Source organism: Copadichromis virginalis, linkage group LG2, assembly GCF_057382275.1.
Source record: "Copadichromis virginalis isolate Kocher_CV1m ecotype Utaka linkage group LG2, C_Virginalis_male_GT1.1, whole genome shotgun sequence".
In the NCBI taxonomy this organism is placed as follows: Eukaryota; Metazoa; Chordata; class Actinopteri; order Cichliformes; family Cichlidae; genus Copadichromis; species Copadichromis virginalis.
The window spans coordinates 25,247,840-25,269,664 of record NC_140619.1 but is presented as its reverse complement, the minus strand read 5'-3'; the positions used below and the strand labels follow the sequence as shown (position 1 = coordinate 25,269,664).

Genomic DNA, 21,825 nt, shown 5'->3' with positions numbered 1-21,825 from the left:
TCAATGATGCTTTTAGTGTGCTCTGTAATGTCTGTTCTCTTACCATTGCTGGTATGGATTCCAAAAAAAAATAAAGTGTGCGTATGTATGTACATATATGTACATGTGTGTGTAGATATATATGTATGTATATGTATGTGTGTTTGTTACTTGTAGTTATTACTGCCTGTTACCTGTGGTAATGCAATTTATAATTTATATATTCTGTATTCAGTTATGAAGGCTCTAATTGTTGTTTGCGAGCTGCCGTTTAGATGCTTGTATGTGCCCGGGGCTGTTGATGGGTCTGTATGCAATGATGGGCGTAGCTGCGGGAAGTTTGTTTTTTTTGTTGATGAGTGAGTATAGGGGTGGGATTTAATAAGTTTTCTTCGTCCCACTCCTTTTTCAGGCAATTTTTGTTTTTTGTTTTGTGCATTTTATGTTCAATATAGGTATTTGTTGTGCCTGAAAATGAACAAATAAATGAAATGAAATAAATGAAATGATTGGAAAATATAGCAACAGACTATGACAAATTTACATTCCAAATTTTCTGAAGGAGCTTTTTTGTAATTAAATAAATAATTCTCAAGCAGTGCTTCTTTTTCTTTTTTTTTCTTCATGTAAATTATTGTTTCACATTTAAATTTACATCAGATATCCCCTAATTAAATGGCAACTTTCAAAGAAGTTTAGAGCTGTTACAGAGTTCGGCATCATCCATTCCTTACCTCTGTATGAACTCGGGTGTGTTGCTGTTCTGACTGCCGGTATACTTTGGTAGAGCCTTCATGTTAAAGTCACCACACTAATTCACTTTTCTCTGCCTTTATTTCTAGCAAGTAAGACAAAAGTTTGAGTGTATCTAGTGTGTAAACTTGGGTGTGTTGCTATGTAAATGTTTCATACTCTACATGTATAATTAGGATGCATTTAAAAATAATAACATTAACATTTTGTATTTATTAATAAACATCATATAATCACATAAAGCTTAATAATAAACTACATAACATGGATTAAAAAAATTAAACTGATGCAGTGTCACAAACCTTTCCCTTGAAGAAAAAAGAAGGACTCATTTCTCCTAAAGAGTGTCTTCAAAGGTTTTCGGTAAGCAGGTTATCCCAAGCAGTTTGGAAAGCTTTGCCACAATTTCTCATTGTCTTCAGTCTCTTCACATAATCCCAGACTGACTATGATGTTGAGATCTGGCCTCTGCAGGGAGCGGACCAAATCTCCCACAGGCATTGTTCTCCTGTATGTTCGGGGCTGCTGTCTTCCAACAGACTTTGTGTGCCTGATCAGACTCTGACATAAACCTTTGCACAGTAATACAGTTTTCGTATTGTTTTGCTTTCTGTTTTTTAAATAAGTCTTTCAATAAGCACTATTCAGAACTGACCACATATTTGTGTTTTAGTGTATATATGCCATAATTGTTTATGTGCATGCTTACCTGCATATTTACATGTATTAACAGTAGTTTCTGTGGGTTTTTTGTTTTGGTTCCTTTTTTTATTTTTTACTTAACCACTGGAATAACAGACAAATTATAGAATATAATATAGCTGGTGTAATATATCATGTATAAAATGTAGATTATACTATTTCTTTGTTCTTCCCAACATTAATGGATAAAAGTATTTGGACTCACGAATTTCAATAAAATGTTGAATTTTATTTTATTTGAAGAATTCCTAGAAATGTCCTTTGTTTTCATCACTGACTGGTAAAGTTATTTACATTAGTACATTCAGCGTTCGCAAAATAAACCTGACTTTATATACATGCACGCACAGCTAAGGTCAGCTGAAGGACAATTTTTAATTGTATCGGTCTACTCTGTCCACCACTGCAATATTCTGACATTTGAAACAATAAAGTTAACGGGGAAAGTGTAATCTAATTGTTAACTATTATATAGCAAAACGCAAATAAGCAGCCAGTTAGAGGATTTAAATTATCCAAAAGCCTCGAGGCCAGAGAGCACCAGCCAACGGTCTAAGACCCCACAAAATCCTGCTATCTTTCTTTCTCTTTCTCTCTCATACACACACGCAGTGAGCCTCCCTCTAACACACAACCCTCAAAATACCCACACGTTCCTGCAGCGGAAGTTTTTAAGCAACCTTATCTGAAGCTTTATCTGAGCTGGAGATGTGCTGCAGAAAGACAGGTCAAAGGGGACCGCGGGGCTTCTGCAGGACGAAGCATTAGGGATATGAAACACATGCCAGACCTGTCATGTCCAATTTACAGTTGACAGAATAAGTTAGTATCCAGTAGGACTGGGAGTTTCACTTAATTCTGCATGCATGTTCATAATATGGCTCCTTTCTTTAAATCTCTTTTTGCAATTGATGCTATAAAAAATATGGAAACGTTCATTCTGACTGCGCATGGGCAGCCTAAATTAATCATGTCGAAAACGTTTCCATCACGTTCTGAGCCTCCCCGAAGCGCGTTTACTTTATTTAACCAATTATTACGACAAGAGCCGGGCCAGTGTTGACTCTCGCTGGGCCGGAGAAAGATTTTATGGCCATTCATCAGCTCGCGAGGCGCACAAATAGTCTTTAAAACTATAAACACAATCGCTGGATCGGAGACGGGGGGACCCATTTACCCCGTGGCTGCGCTAAACGCTTAAGATAAAACAAACGATAATACTGTCTGTCTCCTGTGACCGTCTCCACAGGCATTAATAGGAGGTTTAGTGCCAATGGTGCGAGGGGGAACCCATGTAGGTTACGCGTCATTACGCACAGCTGTCTCTATTTCACTGCTGACAGCTGAAGTCATATTGCCCAAATTATCATTGTTAAATTAAGAACTAAATGATTGTATGCTTAATTGATATCTCAGTGCGCCTGTATTTAACAGGACAGAGAAGATGCACAGAAAATGTAAACCCGGCTGAACGAATTGGGACTTTCTGACTGCCATAAGACAAAAGTGTCACACATGACACTTTTTTAGGATAACCCGGCCTGCAGCTTGGGTGGGAGCTTGTTGTCATCTGTTATCACGTCCCGATAAGACAGACAGCGTCTCCAAAAATCTCTTAGAGGCAGACAGCAGAGTATGTCACTCCTGGTTTCAGGTTCCTTGTTCAGGGACCCAACCTGTTGTCTGCTTCCCTCCTTCTTGACGCTTGTCTGCTCCGTTTCCCCTCAGAAGAGCCACGGGCCGACACCCCAAGCACACACGCGCAGACGACCATCTAGGCGCATTAATGGATTTTGATTCCACCCAGAAAGTTAAACAATGCAAGTCAGTGGTCGCTAATGCAAGTTTTTGATGTGTATGTCAGATAAATTATTTATTTGGTACTTGAAGACCTGTATAAACATCCGGAGCTTGTATTGTGCGTAATGGACTACAGCAGTGCTAAACACTATCCGGCGAGATGGATACTTCATTTAGAAGCTTTATAAACCAGTGACATCCTCAATCAAAGCACAATAAGATGTGTTTCTCCAACAGGATGAAAGGATGTACTGATTTAGTGGAATATTTAGAGCAATCCTATTTGCTCTGGGCAGAGTATAAAGGCTGGTTAAGCAGGCTACTTTGCTGCAAATTAAGAAATAGACCTATGACCAACATCAGGCCTAACATGCAACCTACCAAACATCACTTTACGTCAGTAAATGGGAGTACCAGAGCTCAAGGTCCCACTGGATCCCCCGTCCCTCCCTCATTCTCTGCGTCACTGAAAGGAGGGAGAGAGAGGGGCCAAGAAAAAAGTTTGGAGTCAGAGTTGACATTCAAAATGCACACTTCACTCAAGAACAGTCCGGTATACCAAACTTATACGTAAATCCAAGAAGGAAAGGTGGGGTTTTTTGTTTGGGGTTTTTTTTTTTTTTTTTTTTGGTGACTTCTTTTTGGCCTCCATGTGACAGATTAACAGATTATTTTTCTTTTTCTGGTTTTTGACAATGTTTCCCAGCCCTAGCACGTCCACTCCCTTCTCTGTTAAGGATATATTAAACTTGGAGCAGACTCATGACGTTCTGGCGTCTTCTTTGGACGATTGTTCTCGCATGGACTGCTGCACCGTGGCGACATCCTCCTCCTCCTCTTGTATGCTGGGCCGAATGAAGCAGGAGCCTCTCCGGGACATCTCGTCCACCGCCGCCTCGCTTCTTGTAGAGGACACACACGACTCCAGAGCCGGCAGAGGCAATGCACTTAACTTTGCTTCTACCTTTTATGGCAAATCCCTCATGGAGATGGAAATAGATAAGGGTGGAAAATCTGATGCGTTTGAGGGGAAAAGAAGAAAAGGTGAGCTAAAGAAAGAATTGTCTTTAGTTTGGAGGCCCATTAAACCTAGGCCTGGATACACATGTGCTTGATTTGAATAATGGCAGATTCTCTGAATGTTATCTTCACTAAAGCAATAAGTACCACAAGAAAGTACACAAGAAAAACGGGGGCTGCTGGACAAAGGCCCTAAAACGAAACCTTTGAAATTTAAACATAAATGAAAGTTGGTGAACTTTAATACTGATTTGAAAATTAATTTGAAAAATGTAATAAAATCCAAACTATCATTGACGTCTTTGGTATGAAATGACAAATCATAGCGTTGTGCGTAAATCATATTAGGAATGATTGGTCGCACGGATGGCCGGGCAATCTGCCCGAACCTGTGCCAATTATTATGATCGTTATAACAGCGCAAAATAAAAAATATGAATATAAATTCTAAAATCGTGAAGAATTCTAATCTAATTCAGTTATTTCTCTGTGCTTTTTCTGTCTGTGTTTGTCTTAATCAGGCGAATTCAGTGTTCCGTCAGAGTCTGTGGAGGACATAAAGGCCGATGATCAGGACCGGCCCAAGCCTCGGAGGCGCAGGAAGCCCCGGGTCCTCTTCTCCCAGGCACAGGTGTACGAGCTGGAGCGCCGCTTCAAACAGCAGCGGTACCTTTCGGCCCCGGAGAGAGATCACCTCGCCGGTGTTCTCAAACTCACCCCGACGCAGGTGAAGATCTGGTTCCAGAACAGGAGGTACAAGTGCAAGCGGCAGAAGCAGGACCAGAGCCTGGAGATGGTGTCCCTGCCGCCGCCCAGGAGGGTGTCGGTGCCGGTGCTGGTGAGGGATGGGAAGCCCTGTCTCGCGAGTGACGCGACCAGCTACAATCCTTCCTACAGTATGGGTCACATTAACCATTTTAGTTATAACAACTACACAGCCTTCAGCAACTACACCGGCTCCAGCTGCAACACGAACTATGCATGCAATTACCCCGCAGCCGCAATGCAGACTATGCAAGGTACCTCCAGCAACGGCAATTACATGAACTTTGGGGTAGGGGATTTCAGTAACGTCCAGAACACATACTCCTCCAGTAACGGGGTGTCTTCCTTACACGGCATTAGGACGTGGTAAACAAGAGAAGAAGAAGAAAAAAAGATGTTAATTTACCTTAATAGTATTTTATGACTGCATGCGTGTATACCAACGAATTAAAACATTGAGGAGTTTGTGTAATTTACTTATATTTGATGAATTATTTCTCGTAGTTTCCGTTTGAATTCAGCACCAGTTTTTCCTCTAAACGTGTTACATTTTAAGTTATTTTCAGCGCACATTTAATTTGAGCGAAAAACAACATAATAAATGCCATTTTTTAATTTTAAAAATTGCCAGATTTCACTTTCTATTTTTCCATATCTTCCTTAAGGTGGTTATTACATATTTCTTTTTACGAAAAGTATTTTCGGTGGAAAACAAAACAACTTACAACTTAATTATATGATATAATTGTATATGTATTCTATATTATTATTGTTACTACCATTATTATTATCATTAAAATTTTTAGCATACAACCACGTCCTCATCGTGTCTGTTTTGGCTCTGTTATCTAACTGTACATCACAAACCCCCCACAAGAATTCAACTAAATCATCCAATAAAAAAACGATAATTTTAACAGCACATATAATGCACACCTGTGGGTTATATACTGGTAAACATGCATAAAAATAAAATAAAAAATCTGACATCTATCAAACCACCCCATGGTTTGTTTCTGGTTAAACTGCTCAAGTACCTATTAGAAAGCTTCATTCAGTAGGCTTCAACAAGGTAAAAGGTTGTTAAATGTTTACACTTTTTTTACAACCTACTGTCAGCTGCATGTACTTTTTACACATGTTTATAAGGTTGCTTTGACTAGCCGTGACCTTGACCTTTTAAAATGTTTCAAACTGGGTTCCAATACGGAAAACCTGAAACGAATGATCAGTTTTTTATGTAGATAAATTTTATATGAATTATTTCTTCATCTTCTCTTTGTTCCTGAAAGTCAATAGTCTTATTCCCTGAACTTGGAAACATGGTGGCAAATACAAGGTGTGACCAGATCAAATATATGTAACTTTTTATGGACAGTACACTGGATTACTGAAAATTACTGTAATATAACCTTTCGCTTTTTATTGTAACACAGCTGTTACTCTCCAACTGAACATACACCCAGTATCAAAATGATGTATTAAATACTAACAATACCAAAGCTCTATAAAGTCAAATTTACTAAATGAATGTGAAGTTGCAGAGGTCTCCCATTAGCCACCCGATCCCCGTGTTTACACCATCAGTGTGGTGTCGTGTACACTTCAGAGACCTCTGCCCACTTATCCAGATACAAACCCAAACACTCAATTGTCAGTATCTTGGTGCTAAATGCAAGAATGGCCCAATTTGCTTGACAGAGAGCCAAAGGCTTTGTCTAAGTGTGTGGCTATACGAACAGGCTGGAAATTGGCTCTGTCCAACTGCCGCCACTTTACACAAGTAAGAGATGCTTAGGCATCTCTCAGGTCTCTTCACACATACTCTATTGTCTGCTATCTTACTGTAAACAATACAGTGACAAATGCACATTTGAGACACACTAAAGAAGACGGGAGCCACTGTGTTTATTAATAATTAGCGATGACATTTACAAATAATAAAAATGAAACAGCAATGCCAGGCAATTGCCCAAAGGGTGGCAAGGTCATGTGGCTTCTCTGGCCACCCTCTCCTCTGTAGTGTTGAAAAGGGAACGTCAGATAACAGCGCCACACAAACCTAAAAATATCCCTCACCCTCCACTCACGCTGGAAAGGGAGAGGGAAACAGGTTGGAATAATCTGCTTTTCCGGGTCTTATCTGAAGAAAGGCAGGGCTGCATGCTGTCCTATCTCTGCCAGTGCGAACACTGCTGGTGCTTTTCGGAGCTTTTCTGCTCTGCTGCAGAGCCACACCGGCAGAGACGGAGCAGACTGCATCCAGTCTTACACTTAATAAAGGGTTGTTTTTTTTTTACTTTGATTTGCATGCCAAGTGAATAAACATAGGGACAGTTAGAAGTGTATATACAACCTACGAGTGCTGTTCAAGTAGGAAAACACAGTGAGGAGTGAGTGCAATTGAGCCTGAATCATAATAAAGTTAAAAAAGTACTTAAATATTCTTTTCACATAAACAACATTAATTCATCATTACGGAGTACAGTAATGTAAGTTGCACAGTGCATTCCCACAAATAGCATTTACATATAAAGCTGGAACGTTATTAACAGTAATTGTGGGAAACTGGATCGTGGTAAATGGCTTGGTTTCCACTGGTGATGCAAAAACATGTACAGGCCTTGTTTTGATCCCAAATATATATGTCTGTAATATAATGTCATTACATAGCATTTTTTGCCTTGAATTAACAGTAATTAATAGCATTGCATGCTACTTTAATAGTTCAGTGATTGACTTGCCAATAAAAAAACTGTTGAAGCTAAAAATGACTTTTCTTTTTTCCAAATGAAACCATGATATTACTCATGCTGTACCATATTTCATGTTTCATAATAATCAGCAAACAAGTTTCCCCTCACACAAAGACACGTTTTACATCCTGAAGCCAAAATATTTTTTTTCCTTTAGTCTGCCTCTGAGCTGCAGGCCTGTAGGTCGCTCTCCCTCTGTGTGGACAATATTTCACTCTCAGCAGCGTCTCAGTTCAGTCAAGTAAGCGGTTCGCATTCTGCCGTGCAGACGCCGTAATGCGTCTAGCATAGCACGCAGCATTCAGAGTTGTTTAAATCATTCCCACTGACTATGGAAAGTACCATTCATGCTCACGGGAGAACCCTTCTGGTCTACAGGAAGGGGAACAGTCTCTTCTTTAGGATGTAGAGCACTGTTGCGAGAAACAGAGCTAACGCCAGGAAGATGAGCAGCTTGTCGGTGAGCTCCCTCCGGTTGTACTTGGTGATGAGTTTTCTCCCAATCTGAATGGTCCCTGTCATTGTCTTAAACTCATCATTTGTCTCTTGGATCGTTCTGGAGGAGGTTGCTTTAAACAGAAAAGAAAAAAAATGTGGGGCTACACATTTGTCACTGATATAAATAGACATTATATTCCGAGTGTGTGCATTAACACAGTATAACCTGTTAAATTACTCTCAATAAACAAGAATGCTTTAATGCCATTTAAAATTAAACAAGTATATCAAAACAACAGGATACTGTTCATTCACCAACCTAGTGACGTTATGGTCTCCTCGCTCTGCTGAACTTGCTGGGCCATCATTCGGCTGATGCTCATAAGATTTTCGGTGATGTCGCTGGTGGTCTGGGCCAGACCCTCTTTGGTCATCTTCCTGATTTAAAAAGAATGCATGCAAACAGAATGCATCACATAATAATAATAATAATAATAATAATAATAATAATACTAATAATAATAATAATAATAATAATAATAATATTTTTATCTCTTTATTTGAAAATAAAGAGATAAATAAATAAAAGCGATACACAGCAATACAAGTTAAAAACACAATAACAAGTTAAAAACATAATAAAAGTTAAAAACAATAAAAAATTTTAAAACTAAATGGCATAGAATTAAGACATGTAGGATAGGGTGAACAAGTGGGTCTTCAACTTAGCTTTAAAAACCTCCACCGAGCATGCCTGCCTAATATCTTGAGGGAGATTGTGCCACAAAAATGGGGCACGTAAAGAAAAAGCACGCTCCCCGATAGTCTTTTTTCTTTGCATTTAAGCAAACGTTGCTTAAGTGCAAAGCTGAGATTTAGTGGTCTTTAAATATTAGGACAATCTTCAGCTCACCTCTGTCTCACAGAATCATCAGCTCCATTAAGAAGGGCCTGCTTTTCCATGTTGTCGATTGTAAGTTTGCTGGCCAGGTTGGCTTTCCTCCAGGTTGTCTGGTTACTGCAAAAAATACAAAAAAGAAAATGAATAAGCTTTTATTAAGTAGACTTTTAAAGTGTTAAAGTGGGCAAAATGCATTACCTGAGCATCTGTTTTCTGTGGCCTTCTACCTGAGTCATCAAGGCCTGCTTGTCTGACTCTTTGTCCTGCTCCATTGCCATCTGCTCAAAGTCCTAACATGGAAGCAAAACAACCACAAGGGCTTACAATTAAAAGAAAAAAAAGTTCAAGCAACCGATGTACAGCCTATTAATTGGGAAAAATCTCTCACCTGAATCCGTAGTCTTAAGCTGAGGAAGTTCTTTTTCACTTCTCCATTTAATTCTGTCAGCTTGCTTTGAGGGCCTGTGCACTCACTGATATCCTGGTAAAATGTTGAACCAAGGATAAAAGTCATGACATTTCATTGCTACACTGCTGTTACTGTTCACATGTTGAAACGACAGCTGTTCTGCATATTAACACTGCTTTCTCAAGCTGAACTGTGGAATTCGCACTGTTTTAGACCTCCTCCTCACCTTTTAACTATTTTCACTTTTTCCTGCAAAGCGGATTTTTTTAATGTATTTATTTATCGACACTTCCCCCCAAATTAACCAGCTTTCTAATATTTTTTGACAAGTTTTGCAAAATAGAGTTTAACTTACCCATTTATATTTAAATATGCTCTAAAATCATTTTAAAATATGAATAGTTTCTACCAAATATGGTCCTACACTGCCTTGTGCTTACTAGTGTCGCAAAAGTGAGGCACTTGATCCGGTACATGTTTGGAAAATAATGCTTGATTTTCCAGCGCGCCTTTTATTGAATTGCTTTCCTGTCCATTGACTACTTGAAAAAGATTAACGTAGGTAGATTTTTATTTAGGTCCATAAGTTACATTAATCCTTCGTTTAAATGAAAACATCTAAATACCTGCTGCCAGAAAGATTTTTTTTACACCGATAAACAGGTTGTAGTCAACAGGAATTAAAAACAGAGAATAAAGAAATAAGAAACATTGCAAATATTTCTTAGCCTCTTGGCCACATCTCTCCTACAAAAAGGAGCTGTTTAATCTCAATCTCAATTTTCTGAATCTAAATGGTTTTCTATTATTCATGATAGAAATATTTAACACACTAGAGCTTTAAGTTATTTTAAACAGTTTAAATACAGGTGATGTACCAAAAAGTGATCTCAGATGTGTTTTTATGGCAAGTATTCGTTTTGCTTATAATGTAAACGGGCTGCAGTCAAGGGGATTTATGAAGGGGTTATATATAAAATAAAGAAGTGACCTGTTTTGGGAGGATCATCATTTGGTATATACCGGAAATCACTAGTTAGCGCAACACAACACCGGCTGGTTATCTACATTATTATTACAACATCTTGTTCATAAAATCTTGGCTGAAAATATTCTTTTTTTACAGCCTCTTTGTAACTTTGATAGAAAATGTTCCGGTGCAGGCTTTCGGAGACGGTCGCTACACCTCATAAAATCAGGCCAAGTTAATACAACTCCGCTATGTGACACGCTCAAAAAATAACGTGTCCCGTCGCAGCACTAAGCAGTCTTACCAAAGAAATATTCGCACCTGGATGAGAGCTTTAATTTCCAAGTCATATTTGAGTATTTCTTGTTCGCATATTCGGACGTGGACATCTGACGACGCCATGTTGCCAACGTAGCCGGCTGGAGCTACGGAAAGCAAAGAGGCCAATTTGAAGTCCGTACGTCAACGTCGCTGTTTGACGTGTTTTGTTACGCAAAAAACGTCAACGATAATGACTGCATGAAAAATGTTTTATGGGGTCATTTTTTTCAGATAAATTACAAAAAAACAACAGCATTTTCTATGCCCTATGAAAATATTTTAGTGACATAAATGTGTTTAATGTGTAAATGACTTTCAACATAATTATGTAGAAAGGAACACTTTTATATTTGAAAAAAATATATAATTACAAACAATTATGGATGAATGATTTGTTTATTAATTTATTAATTATCTGATGAACCAGCTGACACAAACTTCACACATACATACACACACACACACACTCACACAACAACTGCTATCCATGCTAACAATATTGTTGAACACAATGTACATAATATATAAACAAAACTGCAACAAGGAAATGTTACTTTAATTTAGGTCACAGCACATCCACACAGATCTCACAGCCCTTTGGGAGTCATTATATACACAAGGCACTGGTGCCACTCAATAATCATACAGGGTTCAGAGTTTTAAGGCAATTGGGGACAACTGATCTCTGCAATGGCAAACATCCACTGGTGTGCAGCACTGCAAGGTCATCCTGCTGCTGAGAGAATAATAACACAACATTAGACGAGAGGCATCCAAGTATTAATATATTACATAAAAGTAGCATGTAGGTATAGTCTTAAGCTTACCTTAAGGGTTGGGAGCCCCAGAAAGGCAAATTAAGGCCAGTGATAGCGCAGGTACCAAATAACATCAGTGGACAGGCTAGGCCCAAACAGCGGGTTCAACTGGGCCAGAATGGCTATCAACCAGCTGGGTGAACAGAGAGGACACCATCAAGATCACAAACAAAACACTCACATCATATTCTCTAATAAAAATGTCATCTTGAATGAACACCACGGTTTGTCACAACACTGCAACCAGCTCCTGGGTTTATTATAACAGCATCAAGCTTGGGGGGCATTTGGGAGATTAACCTCACATGGCTGTAACACTACTGTGACTATACTGCCCCCTTTTGTCTGCCAGCATGCAACAAAACACCAGATGCATTCAAAACTGTGAATGTAAATAATTTATGACTTAAATAAGATACGCATAGTCTGCTTTATTTTCAAGCAACGTGCATCAATTAACTTAGAGCAACAGAAGTGGACCAATTTGTAATTATCCAAATGCATTAATCACCTATCAAGAAGATAGTTCTCTTATATTTAACTGACTGCTCACTTCAGCCATTTATATTATAGGCCTGATTCATTGCAGGCTTCCTCTATTGTTTTTAGATATATATAGTACCACTGTGTGTGTGTGCCTGTCTGTGGAAAAAAAAAAAAAAAAGGAATCCTGATGGTGAATACTTACAAAAGGTAACAGCAGACTGCAGTTAGCACCAGCATCGTCACTATCACACTGTGGGGAAATAATATACATTTTAAATATATAAACAGCACATCTAATATTTAATGTCTGCGAGTTTTTGGATTTAAAACACATCCAGCCATTCATCCACATTCACGAGCTGGATCTCGTGATGCAACTGAAAATCAGACAAATAAAGGAAGTTGTACTGACTTTGGCATTTTTTTTTCCAAAAATAGAATCCATTAATGGTCGTATTATGTACTGAAATACAAGAGCAGGATTCACTGCCAAGGGGTGTGAGGAACTTTAGCACGAAGCCAGAGTAAAATTAGCTTTAGTTAGCTAACTCTTAAGTTTTAGTAACTAGAGTAGCTAACAGGGTTTAAAGGTGATATGTAAGTGTAATAAACAGCTTTACAAAACGCCAACAGTAAATTTAGCTCACGCACACTTCACCTGTTTGTATAAAAACTAAGAAAATAATACAACGTTGACATAAAAACCTTCCGTAAACTCCTTATAGCCAGCCGGGGAGCTAAGCTAACCAACTTACCCTCTGTTTGGTCCTTTGGGGATAAACCAAGGCACAATTCCTCCAACAATACCCCAGAACACAGTCATCACGGAAATCGCGATCGCAAACGAAGTTATTGCCATTGTGAGTTTCGTCTAAAAACACAAGACTTCAGAGGTATAAACTTTCAACTAAATGTATGCTGCCCAGCCGACGACGACACGCAGAAGGCAACACGTATCACATGACTGTGAACCGGAGAAAGAGGAAGTGGAGGGACTGCACTGCAAATTTCAAAGTGCTTGTGTTGTGAAACGTTTTCATTAATTCTTAAATTAAATAAATGGCGAAAAGTATTTGCGTTTTAACCCAACTTTTATTTGTGGTTATATTCCATATGCATAAAATGAAGCGGACAAACTGGAAGACAAACTGTGCCATATTTATGTTTATTTCTACTACATTTCTCTCATTAACGTGAAAAATAGTATATGAATATTACACATTGTTATACAGGTGAAACTCGAAAAAAATAGAATATCGTGCACAAGTTCATTTATTTCAGCAATTCTACTTAAAAGGTGAAACTAATATAGGTTCACCTTTTAGATATTTCAAGCCTTTATTTATTACAATTTTGTTGATCGTGGCTTACAGCTTATGAAAAACCTAAATTCAAAAGCTCAGAAAATTTGAATATTGCATGAAACCAATAAAATAAGGATTTTAAATAGAGAAATGTCAGACCTCTGAAAGGTATAATCATGCATATGTACTCAGTACTTGGTTTGGGCCCTTTTGCATGAATTACTGCATCAATGCAGCGTGGCATGGATGCTATCAGCTGAGGTGTTATGGAAGACTAGGATGCTTCAATAGCAGCCTTCAGCTGTTCTGCATTGTTCGGTCTCACGACTCTCATCTTTATCTTGGCAATGCCCCATAGAGAATCTATTGAACCAGGTTTTAGTACGTTTGTAGGTGTGGGCAGGTGCCAAGTCCTGCTGGAAAATGAAGCCAGCTTCAGCTTCAACAGCTGCCTTGACTCTGGACTTAATAAAGCACAGTGGACCAACACCTGCATGCCTCCCCAAATTAACACAGACTGTGGAAACTTAACACTGGACTTCAAGCATCCTGGATTGTGTGTCTCTCCATTCTCCCTCCAGACTCTGGGACCTTGGTTTCCAAATGAGATGCAAAATTTTCTCTCATTACAAAAGAGGACTTTGGACCACTGAGCAACAGACCAGTTCTTTTTTTCTTTAGCCAAGGTGAGACACTTCTGACATTATTGTTCAGGAGCGGCTTGACAAGAGGAATATGACATTTGAAGCCCAAATCCAGGATCCGTCTGTGTGTGGTGGCTCTTGATGCACCAACTCCAGCCTCAGTCCACTCCTTGTGAAGGTCCCCCACACTTTTGAATGACCTTTCCCTGACAATGCTCTCCAGGCTCTGGTCATCCCTGCTGCTTGTGCACCTTTTTCTTCCAAACCATTCCCTTCCACATAACTTTTTATTAATGTGCATTGATACAGAACTTTGGGAACATCCAACTTCTTTTGCACTTATCTTTTGAGGCTTTCCCTCCTTATGGAGGGTGTCAATTATGGTTTTCTGCGCAACTGTCAGATCAGCAGTCTTCCCCATAATTGTGATTCCTACTGAACCAGACTGTGAAACCATTTAAAGGCTCAAGAACTCTTTGGAGATGTTTTGGATTAATTAGCTAATCAGAGTGGGACACTTTGAGCCTACAACTGGACCTTTTCACAATATTCAAATTTTCTGAGCTTTTGAATTTGGGGTTTTCACAAGCTGTTAGCCACGATCAGCAAAATTTTAACAAATAAAGGCTTGAATTATCTCACTTTGCATGTAATGAGTTTTTATTATGTTTCACTTTTTCAGTAGAATTACTGAAATAAATGAACTTTTGCACGATATTCAAATTTTTTCGAGTTTCACCTGTATATCTTTTTTTCATTCAATTGGTAGCCTCTCCTCCTATGATGTTTTAGTTTCGCTAAATTTAATGTAAAATTTCTTGCAAAATCTATTTTTTTCTTCTTCCCTCTCAAACACTGTCAGAGATGGCAGCAGGGACCCAGAGGCATTCAGTGAGGATCAAGAGGTTACTGAATTACCTGCTGTCCACCATGGACAGCCCATCACGGTCACCACAATCCTCATTCATCAGCTCGTTTAAAACCAAAATGGTTTCCTACTGTTCTCTTCTTCTGTGACAGGTGAACACACCTGTCAGGATATAAGATTTCATTTTTATCCTTTATCCTGGTGCCTTAAAAGTAATTTCCTTTGGAGGATCCATAAAGTATATTAATCTGGATCTGTTAGAGCAAATGCTGGGTTTCCATATTTTTGCTTAAATGCTTTGAAATATTTTTTTGTTTCTTGCACAGTATTTTGGATTTTCACCTCATCATTTCATAGTGAAATCAATTAACATAGAAGCTGAGGTGGTGTGTAGTCAGTCACATGAATTTCCTTGCCTGTAACAAAACTACACTCATATTTGCAGTTAATTGTGCAATTAAAGAACATTTCTTTGTGTAGTTCACTTTTAACATTTTTAAACAATAAACCTATGCAATTTTGGCCACAGCTTGTTTTTAATTAAGCAGCAGCACTGGCCAATTCATTAAATTCCTTATAATACAGTGTGCTGTTTAGAGATTTGAACATGACTTTGAAGGCATACAGTATACCCAAGTGTTAATTTCCATAAAAAAGACAAGCATGTTTAAAATAAAACATTAAAAAACATTCCCGAGTTTAGGGCGTTACAACGAAAATATGACAGACAACATGAGGTCCATTTACAGAGTTTATTGATAGCAAAAGATCATTTTCACTCCTGCATCTTCTCAATGGTCTCCTCCTTGTATTTGCCCTTCTCCTTTCCATCAGCACGAGACTTGGCCTTGCGCTCCAGGATCTTCTTGCGGTCTTTGTCCAGCTTTAGCCTGGTGATGACCACCTGCAGACACAAAAACATCTTGGTAAACAAACATGTATTCTCTCATGGATACATCAGCAATATGTCTGAAATTACCTTCAAATCTCTTTAATAAAATTTAACAAAAAGACATTGCTTAATAATTGAAACATTTCCCACTGTTTTTGTAACCAAGGATTATTATTTTTACTCTACAAGGAAAATCTTGCTTTTCCAGTTTACGTTTAAAAAAATAAAAAAATAATAAAAAATTGAATCAAAAGGGACATGCTGAAATTCAAATATAATTCTTCTTAAATTACTAATGTTCCGCATCTAGGATGTCACATGCTCTCCCATTAGCTCTGTACTTGCTTCAGCTATCCACCAGTGTTTACAGATTTACAGAACTGACAGAAAGAGGTTCTGTGGTAGTTTAATGCATTACACTGCAATTTAAAACCGAACAGCATCAGCAAATTTAAAAAAAAAAAGAAAGAAAAAATCTATAATCCAGCTAAACCAGAGCAACTGCACTTCACAAAATGTTATTTGGTCACTTTGATTTTTCAATTTCAGTGCTCATAACACCAAGTGTCAGAGTATGATGAAACACTGTGTCAAATACCAAGTGAAATTTCTCTCAAGTCTACCTGTAATCAGAGTTTAGGGTGTGCACCCGGGAGCAGGATTAAGACATAATTAGTTAGAAGCAAATCTTAGCCCAACAGGCAGCTTTACACACGTGTAATATAGAAACCTGAAGTCTGGCTTAGATATGGCATCTTCTTATATCTAGTAATCCTAGACTGTCCACAAAAGAAGTCCTTAGTGAGTTGCTGGTGCATAGTGAGATTTGGTGTCATTTGGGCTCGATGTAAAGTTTCCTTTTCTTTTTGAAAACACTGCAGCCTCACTGGAGACAAGTGGGAGTGAGTTGGTCCCTTGATAAATTAACTTCAGGAACATAGGGATTTCCCAATAGCACAGCGGGATACTACCGCAGCAGTTGAAAAATTCTCCATAATAAAAATGTTTACTTGTTTTGACTTCTTCTTTACCAGCACTAATGCAGTGATTGAGTCTTGAAAATGTATCAATTTAGCAGCAGACTACAGCGACTGGACAACACCCAGTATCCAGATTTAAATGGGTCTAAGGTGGCGTTGAAGTGCAATGAGCAGAATCAGATACATCAGAGTCACCCTTATTTGGTTTGTGCTTAACAAGTAAGGAATTTGACTCCACTTTACTTTGCTCTCTGCATACATGTGCAGAGAGTATGCCAACGACATCAACCATAACACCAGTTTACAATCTCCAGATCACAACACACACCGCCTTTGGCTACTACCGTCCCACACAACCACAACTAGTCAAGTAGTCTGTCCGACTGCAAGATGAGAGAGTCAAGCACCTGAATGCTATTGAAGTTTACAACTGTAGTGACTGGGGCCCACTCATGGAAGCAGATTTAGCAAACATCCCTCGGTTTGTTAATCCAGACATGAGGAAAATGCTGGAATCCCACGATCCTATGATTCTGGGTGTCAGAGCTCCACTGATGGCTTCCTTTACATTTTTTCTACTCATGCATGTGCTTAACTAAAGGTGAACACTCAAGTTCAATGAAGATATTCTGATCAGCTGTTCTGAAACCAAAATCTTTAGCAGTTCAAAGCAATCTGGTAAGCAGACAACAAAAAGTGAATGATATTTGTCGACTTTGAGTGAAGTAACTGTTATCAATGTGAAGTAGGTGGGACCCCTCACACTTTCAGACCAGTGACTGAAAAGACTACCACAGAATGAAGAATACGGCTAAAAGGCACAACACGACAATTGTTTTCAGTGTGGACACAGCTTAAGAGTTGCAGATCTTAGACTTAAACTCAAAGTTTATATATAAACTTTATTTGTTGAACATGCTTCTTGGAACAGGGCTCTGAGCCAGCTGTTAGGAAAAGAAACAAACATCAAGAGCTAAAATACCTCAACTTTCAAAATTACAATAGATAAAAAACACTAAGAACCCCAAAATACCCAAGAAATACTTATATAGCTACCCTCCACATTGAATTTGTGTTGATCAGCTTAAGAGCTTGTGACATGAAAAGCTCAAGACTACATCTTCCTGACACAAACAAACCAAACAGATATGAAGCCAGTAAGCACCATGTGTGACTATACCACGGAACAAGTCTACTCACACAAACTCAGTATCTATTAAATTACGTCTCACCTTGCTGGGGTGGATGCCGACATGGACTGTTGTTCCATTGGCCTTCTCTCTCTGCACACGCTCGATGTAGATGACATACTTTTTCCTGTAGACCTGGACTACTTTGCCAATCTGCTGGCCTTTGTAGTGTCCACGGACAACCTGTATGTAAATACACAAGGAGGTCAGACTAATCTGCCTAACATGTTGCACATCAGCTATAAAAAAGAACCCCTCAGCAATACAAACCACATTACCTGGACTTCGTCATCTTTGCGGATGGGCATGGACCTCACGTTGTATTTCTGGCGGAGCTCCTTCGACAGGGGGGAAGACATGATCTTCCTCCTGATGTGTGAGGGGGCATTGAAGTGCCTCTTACGGTTCTTGCGACGGGAGGATGTTACAAAGGGATTGAGCTTCATGATGCTGTAAAGAAACAAGTAATGGCACATTGACAAACCCAGGCGATAAAGGCTGCACTTGCTTGCAAAACAGTCCACTCAAATTGTGGATCAGGATCGACAGTTTTAAGAAAATATAAGAATGTAGGGTTAAAGTACACACTACTATCTTCCGACACCACATAAAGCAACTGAGAACCCAAACCTAGAATGTCCACTATGTGTGTTATTTTGCTGTATTAGGTACCTGGCTAGGTTGTGCTACGTTTTAAAGGCGACTATTAAGCTAGCTCAAGTAGTTAGCATAAGATAGCCGTCAGACCGAAGCGGGATATTTCTGCAACATAAACTCGGTACAGTGGTTGAACAAACTACACACTTCCAAAACAATGTTTTTAAAAGCCCATTACAGTTACAGAATGTAAAATTGGTCAAATATTAAAGGCTAGCACCAGGAGTAGAGCTGGTTCACTATCGCTAACCGACATGCGGATACTGAAGGACCTAACAGGGAGACCAACTACTGACAGCGTTTATTTAGTAATCCATCGTCAACACGAAGCCAATATTCGCTGATTTTTAATTGTACTGAAGTATATGTGGGGTTTACACTTGTATACGGACACACAGTGGTATTAAAAGCAGGATGGATAACGATAACTTTGGCGAATTCATCTGCCGGGAATTCTTACCCTGCCTTTGCTCCTCTATGGCCGGCGGAAAAGAGACTCGCAAACTACTTCCGCTGGCATTAGTTCACACTCAAGTCTCGCGAGAAGTCAGTGTTTAAAATGATAACACAGATAAACGCAAGCGTAAACACAGAGGGGTCTGGCAAAGATGACACAATTTCGTCGTACTGAAACTTGTTTAAGTGCTGCGTGTGCTACGAGGAGTTAAATTCGACTAAAAGAAGGTGACCGTTAAGATTTTTATTCACCATAACAAATTTATTTTTTAAATAATGCCACGTAATAATTTTTAGTTGATAAAATTGCAGGGGCGTTTTTAGTAAACATGCACAACGATGTTTACTAGGTTTGTTTTTTGTGACGTTATAACTTGTGTTTTCTAGCTACATTAAATATTTCCACAAGATGGCGCTAAACTTAGTTAATCGGTAACCTGGTCTACAAACAAGTTTTGTCTATGATTCATCAAGTTCTGGGCTCTGTGCACCACACAACCCTCTTTTAGGCATCAGGGATAAGTGTGAGTAGCACTAATAGATCGGCAAAACACATGTTCTATCGGTAATACACACCCCAAAAAACATTCAGTGTAATTTCCAATCAAAGTATTTGCCCTTAGCTACATTTAATATAAAACAGACTACCAAATTTATAAGGCAAAACTTCCTGGCTCTCGCAGATGTAATTGCGCTTTTCCTGCTCTTTTTTTTATTTTATTTAAACCCAAATACACTGAGAAATAAACACGAGGAGGGTGTTCACACCAGCAGACCACACATACATTGACCTCCCATGATAAGAGGACAGAAGCGACCCCCTGTCCTGCTCAGACAAACTCGCCCACATACACGGAGAGACCTGCCGAAGCGGAGACGCGCTGACACCGTGCGCTATTCGCTCCCCGGGTGAAGCGCAGATCTACCGGAGCCTACTGCCTGCCTGCCTCCCTGCCTGCCTGTGAAAAAGTGATGCTGTCATAGCCCCCCTGCACCGCGGACAGAGCCTATTTCACTCCCCCCTCCTCCTCTCCGAACCTCCCCGGATCCTCTGTGGCTGGCTGTCGGCGGCAGCAGTGCGGATGTGGAGCCCGCAACGCAGCGCTCTACACCCGTTAGCAAGCACCGGAGAAGAAGATGAAATGTTTTTCCCGTTATCTCCCGTATCTCTTCCGCCCTCCGAGCACCATCCTGTCCTCCACTTGCCACACCGAAGGTAGGGTGGAACGCTTAACCGGGGGTGGCTTTCACGGGTCTGTGAGTCGCTTAGTTTGTGCCTTGTGACATCAATGTTTTTATGCTGCTGCACATATGATACACATGTGCAGAAGTTAGGCTGGCCACTTGAAGGGCTAAGGCTTAACCAGTAGTTAACCCAGACCAATGCAGATTTGACACTATGCATGAAGTTGAAGGAGCCCTTTCTCAATTTCTGATGCAAATTATAGAAAGTGTTCCAAGGCTCTGTGTGTGTGTGTGCGTGTGTGTGTGTGAGAGAGAGAGACTGTGTCTTGTAAACAGTATCACTCCATTCGCATTTTGCTCCCTTTAAAGGTGTCAACACACAGGCCTACAGGATGCCAAGAGAGAAAGTCAGTTTGTGGAGTTGCATGACAAGTACCCACATTGCTCCTTACTCATGGTTCTCTCATTCATTTCACCAGCTCACACTGCCTAGATCACTTAATTCAAGAGCATCTAGGCATCTCCAGATATCGCCCAAACCTCTCACATTCACCCATTCCAGTTATTCCTCTGGAGTCCCTGAAGTTAAAATGGTGAATTGACATGCCGTTAGACCGAGAAATGACTTCATAATCCTGTTGATTGTGCTGTCAGACACAGCCCAAGAGGGTCTGAGTGTTTGTATAACCAACCACTTACTAGGTCATAATGTGGAGACTGAGGCATTGCATTATTTAGCTTTGCATGGTTGCCCTCTTTCCTGTGTGCGCTCTGCCCTCAGCCTTCTGGTAGAAGGGAAGATAGTGTGATACACTGTACATCCCAGTATGTTGTGGGCATCAACAAGGTCTTTCACAGCATGTAGAGTTGACCTATATACTGTATATATTCACCAAAGAAGAAGAAGCACTTGAGGCTACCTACTCTTGCACTTTTTACATGTCTTCTCTATTTCATCACAGATCTTTCCCGGTCCTAAATTTCATTTTTCTCCCCCCCATCCTTCTGGCTAATTTAATCTTGATTAGCCATTAAAAGTATGAATATCAAACATTAATTACAGCACTTAAAGCGGCATCAGATGTGAAATTATGGCTAACAGTTTGCCTCATAGCCAGTGCCAGTTTATTTTGTTTTTTGTTAGCTCTGATTGTGCAGTGGAAGTAAATCTGAGTGCATTTTGAACATATACCTGTTTCAAAGTCATTTAGATCTCCATCACACAGCTTTTGAACATTTAATCAGCACAAAAGTGACACAACACATCAGATAAACATCAGTATCTGACGTCAATAAACTTCATCTTATTTATATCGGCCACACTAATGTTGAATCTGTATAAAATCCAAGGTCCAAGGTTTAAAGTGTGTTTATCTAATACTGGATGCAGGCTATTAATGAGATCAGGAGCAATGCATTGCACAAAATGTGAATCACAACAAAATAACTTACAAAAAAGGTTTTTAACAAATGAGTTTGGAAAACATTTCTTTTATACTCAGAGTGTACATATGTGGATTTTAATAAATTT

General features: G+C 39.4%; 5 protein-coding genes across 6 annotated transcripts in view; 2 read left to right on the top strand and 3 right to left on the bottom strand.

Annotated features, from left to right (window-relative positions):
* Positions 1-3,886: 3,886 nt before the first annotated feature.
* nkx2-5 (NK2 homeobox 5) lies at positions 3,887-5,599 on the top strand. Its single transcript, XM_085465808.1, has 2 exons — positions 3,887-4,278; positions 4,776-5,599. The coding sequence occupies exons 1-2, from the start codon at positions 3,930-3,932 to the stop codon at positions 5,387-5,389; spliced, it is 963 nt and encodes a 320-aa protein (XP_085321934.1). The 5' UTR covers positions 3,887-3,929; the 3' UTR covers positions 5,390-5,599.
* Positions 5,600-6,903: 1,304 nt separating this feature from the next.
* Positions 6,904-10,942, bottom strand: bnip1a (BCL2 interacting protein 1a). The gene is made up of 6 exons (XM_085475146.1): positions 10,815-10,942; positions 9,503-9,595; positions 9,313-9,404; positions 9,127-9,231; positions 8,533-8,651; positions 6,904-8,344 (listed from the first exon to the last, which is right to left on the bottom strand). The coding sequence occupies exons 1-6, from the start codon at positions 10,893-10,895 to the stop codon at positions 8,148-8,150; spliced, it is 687 nt and encodes a 228-aa protein (XP_085331272.1). The 5' UTR covers positions 10,896-10,942; the 3' UTR covers positions 6,904-8,147.
* A 249-nt stretch (positions 10,943-11,191) lies between these two features.
* Positions 11,192-13,100, bottom strand: atp6v0e1 (ATPase H+ transporting V0 subunit e1). 2 transcript variants are annotated; one of them, XM_085475156.1, is made up of 4 exons: positions 12,874-13,100; positions 12,321-12,368; positions 11,642-11,765; positions 11,192-11,550 (listed from the first exon to the last, which is right to left on the bottom strand). In XM_085475156.1, exons 1-3 carry the CDS (start codon positions 12,975-12,977, stop codon positions 11,672-11,674), a joined length of 246 nt encoding a protein of 81 aa, XP_085331282.1. In that variant the 5' UTR covers positions 12,978-13,100; the 3' UTR covers positions 11,192-11,550; positions 11,642-11,671. The 2 variants fall into 2 exon arrangements, with proteins under 2 accessions (XP_085331282.1, XP_085331288.1); XM_085475162.1 differs by having other exon boundaries at positions 11,192-11,547.
* A 2,572-nt stretch (positions 13,101-15,672) lies between these two features.
* Positions 15,673-19,197, bottom strand: rpl26 (ribosomal protein L26). The gene is made up of 4 exons (XM_085475134.1): positions 19,114-19,197; positions 18,275-18,446; positions 18,039-18,179; positions 15,673-15,838 (listed from the first exon to the last, which is right to left on the bottom strand). Exons 2-4 carry the CDS (start codon positions 18,440-18,442, stop codon positions 15,710-15,712), a joined length of 438 nt encoding a protein of 145 aa, XP_085331260.1. The 5' UTR covers positions 18,443-18,446; positions 19,114-19,197; the 3' UTR covers positions 15,673-15,709.
* A 164-nt stretch (positions 19,198-19,361) lies between these two features.
* Positions 19,362-21,825, top strand: part of ppp2r2ba (protein phosphatase 2, regulatory subunit B, beta a) — a 41,245-nt gene continuing 38,781 nt past the window's right edge. The window contains exon 1 of the mRNA XM_085475115.1: positions 19,362-20,325. Within this exon, the coding sequence (XP_085331241.1) occupies positions 20,247-20,325 (79 nt within the window). The 5' untranslated portion in view covers positions 19,362-20,246. The remainder of the gene's footprint in view (positions 20,326-21,825) is intronic.